Source organism: Etheostoma spectabile, unplaced genomic scaffold (assembly GCF_008692095.1).
Source record: "Etheostoma spectabile isolate EspeVRDwgs_2016 unplaced genomic scaffold, UIUC_Espe_1.0 scaffold00569807, whole genome shotgun sequence".
NCBI classification, from domain to species: domain Eukaryota; kingdom Metazoa; phylum Chordata; class Actinopteri; order Perciformes; family Percidae; genus Etheostoma; species Etheostoma spectabile.
The window spans coordinates 39,044-46,632 of NW_022605338.1; the positions used below are offsets into that span (position 1 = coordinate 39,044).

Sequence of the window (7,589 nt, forward strand, 5' to 3'; positions counted from 1 at the left end):
GGTAACCACGTCACCTGTTGGTATCGCCTCGGCTCGCTGGGAACCTCGACTGAGGTAGTACTACATAAAGTACCTGGTAGCAGGTCCTTTATCTAGTACTACATAAGTACCTGGTAGCAGGTCCTTTATCTAGTACTACATAAAGTACCTGGTAGCAGGTCCTTTATCTAGTACTACATAAAATACCTGTAGCAGTAGCAGGTCAGGTCTTTATCTAGTACTACATAAAGTACCTGGTAGCAGGTCCCAGGGGTACTTTTTTTCGTAATGGAAAACCAAAAAAGGCGCGTAGAGCCGAGGAGAGTAGATACCACGCAGTGGAAGACCGCCACAAGTGTCCTCGTCTAGAAGAAGTCTCCCAGCTAGAAGATTCATAATAATAATTAATATTAATACAAAATCCTGCGTGTAATACATCATAGTAAATGGTGTGACATTTTTTTATAAATCTTTAGAAATTCATCTTTAAAAACAATAATAATAATAATAATAATAATAATAATAATAATAATGTATACTTTATTAATCCTGCAAGGGGAAATTACAATTTTAACAAATTCTGAAAATTTTAATTTTTTGAAAACTGATTATTCCGGCTGTATTCTGACCTTATTAATTAGTATTAAAAACTCCCATATTTGTCATGTTTTTTTTAATATTGAACCAACATGCATCCATACGTCACTCTGAGCCTTTAAACTGATCCTGCGTCAGTTTGGCAGCGGCTGCAGGGCGTGGGCCCTTTAACTCTCCCAACAACGCCGCTGATTGGTCAGCAGGGTGTGGCGGCGGCTCGCCATCCAATCACAGGCCTTCGCGTTGAGACGGGCCCGCCCTCGTTGCCTTCAGCAGGAAGAACGGTGGCGACGCGGCGTATTTACAGTCCGACTGTACCGAGCATCGGAAACGAGGTTATTTTAACTAAAAGTGGAAGATATCAGCCCGTCTTCAGAGTGTCACGTGAGACTGACAAAGGGGGAGCTAACCGGACAGCTAACCGCTAACGTTAGCCGTTAGCCGTTAGCTCGGTGCCGGCAGTGCCCGTCTGAGGTAAGCGCTGTTAGCATTAGCATTAGCATTAGCATTAGCATTAGCATGCCTCCAGAGCTAGCGGCTCACGCAGCTGTTTTCATCCGAGAATCACCGTCCGACAGGCGGCCCGGCGGGGTGACAACACCCGCCTCCGGTCGTTTTATGACGCACCAAAGTTCATGTTAAATTCTGATGATTTAACGTGTTTCTGGTCACCTGAACATGTCCACGCGCCCTATTACATCTCTGAATACCTTTATAAAATAGGTGACAGTGTTCTGGTGGGTTCGGCATGTTTCACCCACCAATTAAAAATACTAATACTAATAATTAATGTCCTATTTGTTGACAGTGCCAGCTTTGTGTTTGAGTTTAATGATTAGGGAGAAAAACGGTTTGTCCACATGTCATCCCCCAATTAATATTAATAGATAGATAGATAGATAGATAGATAGATAGATAGATAGATAGATAGATAGATAGATATAGAGATAGATAGATGTTTATTGATCCCAATAAAAAATGGGAAATTCCGGTGTTAAAGCAGCAGAATCAGTCCCAAAGCACAGAATATAAATATAAATGAAATACTAGGAAAAATATACATACATACAATATACATGAAATAATAATATAAATAAAATAAAAGAACAAATATTTGAATATGTACAGGATGGGAAAACAAAAATGTGCAACTGCTTAAATAATAATATGCTAAAATGTAAAAAAAAACAACAATTGTGCAGGTTGCACTTAGCTCAGTACTGTGGTGTCCAAAAGTCTGATTATTAACCTATAATTATATAATAATAATAATAATAATAACTGTAGACACTGCCAGCTTTGTGTTTGAGTTAATGACCACGTGATGCTGCAGATGTATTTATGTAGAAAAGTATGTAAGTTATGCACCAGGCTGTTTATTATGGGATGTATAAATCCTCTCAGCCATCACATTTACACTAAAGTGACTGATTTATGGTTTGGAGATTTTGGTTTCATGTTAAAAATCAGAGTTTTTAGTTAATCAGATTACAAGTTAGTTTATTAGTTACGTTCTGCAGACAACAAACACAGTGCTAACGATATAACTTGTCATAATTATCAGATATTAACGTGTTCTCTGCTTGTTTGGGTCTAAAACTAATGAAACAATTTCAACAATGAAATCAACATAAAAAGCAGCATTAAAAAAAGAACATTTACATTTACAAGTGCAGTTTTCTTTCAACTTACACAGAGTATTTAGCTATGTGTTGCATATATATATATATATATATATATATATATATATATATATATATATATATATTAGGGCTGTCCCCTCTGAGTCCATTAGACTAATCTGGGGTTTTGGTCTTATTCCACCAAGATTTATTTAGTTGATAAGTCATTTTTCATGCTAATTCATGCTTAATTCCTCATTTCCAAGAAACTTATGACACATTTCCGCTGAACACCAGAGTTAAAGTGGAGCTTTTACAGGATTAGATAGAAACTCAGTTTCCCAGATGGTTCATTAACTACATCTATATTGTGCCTTTCTAGTCTCAAAGCTCTGCCGATTAAATCAACGCATCAATTAGTCGACAAAATCCTGTAAGTGTCAATAAGACTTTCTTTAGTGGAGGCCAGCCCTAATAAACATATATAAATATATATATTGTATGTATGTACACAGCCACGGCCCTTTAAGACCCACGGTCTGGGTCTTAAAGGGCCGGATTACATTCTTTCACGTCTTAATGCAACCCCCTGACCTGTATAGAGGATGAAGTCCACATTAGAACCAGGTCTAACCATGAACACACCCCCGCAGCAGCATGAGTCCCCAAATCAACCAAACTTTATCATAAAGCACGTTCAGACGGTTGAGATGCAGCACCAGCTGCTTCAGTTTATCTCTATTTGACTTTACATCACGTGTAATTTAGCTGACGCTTTCATCCGAACCACTTCCAGTTGCTCTGGGTGTCAGAGGTCGCACGCCCTCGGGCCTCTAGGGGCATCTAGGGGCTCGGAGGTGGTAGCTGTATCGCAGTGGGACTCGAACCCTGGTCTCCCACACCAAAGGCCTCTACTGTACATTATTAACCCTTGTGTTGTCTTCCTGTCATCCATGAAAGACATTTTTTTTTCAACATTATTATTGTTTTCCCCACATTTTTGTCTCTTTTTCAATGTTGTGGGTGCTTTTAGAAAATGTTTTTGGTGTTTTTTCCAACACTATTTGATATTTTTAATGTTGACATTTTCAGCGATTATTTCGATGGCCCTTTTTTTGTGACAATTTTTTTTTTTTACTGAAAACGGGACAATTTGACCCAAAGACCACAGGAGGGTTAAAGGTGCAGTACACTTATTAAAACTAACTTCATGTCATATTTGCTGAAACTGACCCAATGTTCCAGGAGAACTACATGAAGCCTCCAGGGGAGGGGAGCCCCCAGACCCACATCATCCAGGTGTTGGGTCCAGGGGCTCCCCATTGGCTGGGCTCACTCCGAGGGGCGGGACAAACGTCTGTCTTTTAAATTCCCTCTGCACGCCATAGGACAGCGCTCCAACCAATCAGAGCAGCGCTGGTAGATTCCACTTTTTAACCTCCTGTTGTCCTCCTTTAAAAAATGTCTATTTCTGAAATCTGAGTTTCTTTTTAACCAAATTACCATAAAAATGGATTCCTTCCAACGCTCTTTCATTCCTCTGATCTTAACTATTAGTCAAAATAATTCATAATTTCTGCTTTTTTAACTCTAATATCAGGTATAATTCTCTATAAATGAGGGTTATTGACCATGGATCCCAGAGAGTATAAAACTAGTAAAGTGGTGGTCATGGAAACTAAATCAGCATCACGTTTTGGGCATCAATAAGAAAGTTGAAATATATCCTCCCTCCATCCCTCCATCCATCCCTCCATCATGTGGTCTTTGTCCCCGTCCCCAGTGAGTCGTTGCATGGGGGTGTGACGGCGTGTCGGCCATGATGAGCGCGGAGCCGGACGCCCTGGCTGTGGTCAACCAGCTCCGGGACCTGGCCTCCGACCCCATGAACCGCCGGGCCATCGTCCAGGACCAGGGCTGCCTGCCGGGCCTCATCCTGTTCCTGGACCACCCGAACCCCCAGGTGGTCTACTCCGCCCTGCTGGTGAGTGGCTGCTGCACCCTCAACACCTGCGTGTGTGTTAGCCTAGCACATCTGGTCCCAGGGCCCAGGTATAAAGACTGGGGGGGGGGGGGGCTTTTGCAGTTGCTGCCCTGAGACTCTGGAACAACTTACCCCCCAAGATGTGGTAGTGCATTACAGGTGGTCACCAGCTGTCCATTGTTGCACGTATGAATGGAGTTTCTGAAATAAACCCCCAAAAAAGCTGTTATTATCTGGTAGATTAGTGTAATATGAACCCTCGTGTTGTTTTCCCGTCAAATAGAAAATCAACACTATTGTTGACGCTTTTTTTTAACCCTCCTGGTGTCTTCAGGTCTAATCTGACCCCCTTTACAAAAAGTTACTACATCAGAAATTTGGGTTTATTTCAAACTAATTGTCCCATAAAGTAACGAGGACGGTTCCCAACAACGTTCCTCACACGGTACATTAATCATCAGGTCTCTGCTCTCACTGGATTTGTTTTTTTTTTGTCAATTTCGTAGCATTTGGTGAACAAAATAATTGGAAAAAGTGTAAAAAAAAAAAAGACAAAGATGTCAAAAGAGTGACAAATGTAAAAAAATGTGTTTTGGTTTTTTTTTTTTGGTCAAATTATATCATTTGGAGAAGCAAAATTGTAAAAGAACTTTCGAAGGAGTGTAAAAATAAAAAGAGAGAAAAATGTCAAATAAAGTAACAAAAACGTCAAAAAAGTCACAAAGGTAAAAAAGTTTTTACATTTTTGGGAAAAAGCCACAAAAATGTCAATAGGGTCGAAAAAGACGACCAAAACGTTGGTAAGGATGGTAACAAAATATAGGTCGGCGGTCGACAACACGACGGTTAATTCAGGTTTCAGACAGAAACAACGTAGAATTATAAGTATATTATATGTTATTATATAGCATTATAATTATATTATATGTTATTATATAGCACTATACGCCCTGGTGTCCCGCGGTCTAACGGGCCCGGTTCTGTCCCAGGCGGTCCGGTACCTGGCAGAATGCCGAGCCAACCGGGAGAAGCTGCAGGGGGAGCTGGGGATGATGCTGAGTCTGCAGAACGTCATCCACAAGTCAGTCTCTCTTCTATTAAATAGGGGGGGTATACTTAGCCCCTGTATTTAACATAGGGGGGTGTATACTTATGCCCCTGTATTTTAACATAGGGGGGTGTATACTTATGCCCCTGTATTTTAACATAGGGGGGTGTATACTTATGCCCTGTATTTTAACATAGGGGGGTGTATACTTATGCCCCTGTATTTTAACATAGGGGGGGGTATACTTATGCCCCTGTATTTTAACATAGGGGTGTATACTTATGCCCCTGTATTTTAACATAGGGGGGTGTATACTTATGCCCCTGTATTTTAACATAGGGGGGTGTATACTTATGCCCCTGTATTTTAACATAGGGGGTGTATACTTATGCCCCTGTATTTTAACATAGGGGGGTGTATACTTATGCCCCTGTATTTTAACATAGGGGGGTGTATACTTATGCCCCTGTATTTAACATAGGGGGGTGTATACTTATGCCCTGTATTTTAACATAGGGGGTGTATACATATGCCCCTGTATTTTAACATAGGGGGGTGTATACTTATGCCCCTGTATTTTAACATAGGGGGGTGTATACTTATGTCCCCTGTATTTTAACATAGGGGGGTGTATACTTATGCCCCTGTATTTTAACATAGGGGGGTGTATACTTATGCCCCTGTATTTTAACATAGGGGGTGTATACTTATTCCCTGTATTTAACATAGAGGGGTGTATACTTATGCCTGTATTTTAACATAGGGGGGTGTATACTTATGCCCCTGTATTTTAACATAGGGGGTGTATACTTATGCCCCCTGTATTTTAACATAGGGGGGTGTATACTTATGTCCCTGTATTTTAACATAGGGGGGTGTTTACTTATGCCCCTGTATTTTAACATAGGGGGTGTTTACTTATGCCCCTGTATTTTAACAAACTTATTCAAGCCTCTGTAGTTGGAGGGTAAGTGAGGGTAAACGTAGACTGGCGTATAGACTGTAGACTGCGTTGCTCTGTGGTCCAGGTCCACGACTCCCGGGGAGACCAAGCTGCTGGCGTCGGAGATCTACGAGCTGCTGCAGGCGGTCGGCAGCGACGGCGCCGAGCCGGCCGAGACCTCCGTCGGCAGCCGGAGGAAAGCCCAGTTCTTCTTGGGGTCCAGCAACAAGAGGGCCAAGACCGTGGTCCTGCACATCCAGGGCCTGGACGACCCGGTGAGGAATGATCTCTCATTCATCAAGTTACAGGCTGAGAGGGAGACTTCAGATACAGTATTAGGGACCACTAAGGTCTATATAAAGAGACTTCAGATACAGTATTAGGGACCACTAAGGTCTATATAAAGAGACTTCAGATACAGTATTAGGGACCACTAAGGTCTATATAAAGAGACTTCAGATACAGTATTAGGGACCACTAAGGTCTATATAAGAGACTTCAGATACAGTATTAGGGACCACTAAGGTCTATATAAGAGACTTCAGATACAGTATTAGGGACCACTAAGGTCTATATAAAGAGACTTCAGATACAGTATTAGGGACCACTAAGGTCTATATAAAGAGACTTCAGATACAGTATTAGGGGACCACTAAGGTCTATATAAAGAGACTTCAGATACAGTATTAGGGACCACTAAGGTCTATATAAAGAGACTTCAGATACAGTATTAGGGACCACTAAGGTCTATATAAAAGAGACTTCAGATACAGTATTAGGGACCACTAAGGTCTATATAAAGAGACTTCAGATCCAGTATTAGGGACCACTAAGGTCTATATAAAGAGACTCAGATACAGTATTAGGGACCACTAAGGTCTATATAAAGAGACTTCAGATACAGTATTAGGGGACCACTAAGGTCTATATAAAGAGACTTCAGATACAGTATTAGGGGACCACTAAGGTCTATATAAAGAGACTTCAGATACAGTATTAGGGGACCACTAAGGTCTATATAAAGAGACTTCAGATACAGTATTAGGGACCACTAAGGTCTATATAAGAGACTTCAGATACAGTATAGGGACCACTAAGGGTCTATATAAAAGAGACTTCAGATACAGTATTAGGGGGAACACTAAGGTCTATATAAAAGAGACTCAGATACAGTATTAGGGACCACTAAGGTCTATATAAAGAGACTTCAGATACAGTATTAGGGACAAATAAGGTCTATATAAAGAGACGTCAGATACAGTATTAGGGACCACTAAGGGTCTATAAAAAGAGACTTCAGATACAGTATTAGGGACCACTAAGTCAATATAAAAGAGGACTTCAGATACAGATTAGGGACCACTAAGGTCATATAAAGAGACTTCAGATACAGTATTAGGGGCACCACTAAGGTCT

General features: G+C 40.9%; 1 protein-coding gene across 2 annotated transcripts; it reads left to right on the forward strand.

Moving 5' to 3' along the window:
* Positions 1-815: 815 nt before the first annotated feature.
* LOC116685406 (armadillo repeat-containing protein 1) lies at positions 816-6,448 on the forward strand (the record flags this gene model as incomplete). 2 transcript variants are annotated; one of them, XM_032510479.1, is given in 4 exon segments in its annotated part: positions 816-1,050; positions 3,982-4,182; positions 5,172-5,263; positions 6,259-6,448. In XM_032510479.1, coding segments are annotated over 3 exon segments (447 nt in total), but the record flags the coding sequence as incomplete, so codon positions are not given.
* Between the last annotated feature and the right edge of the window lie 1,141 nt (positions 6,449-7,589).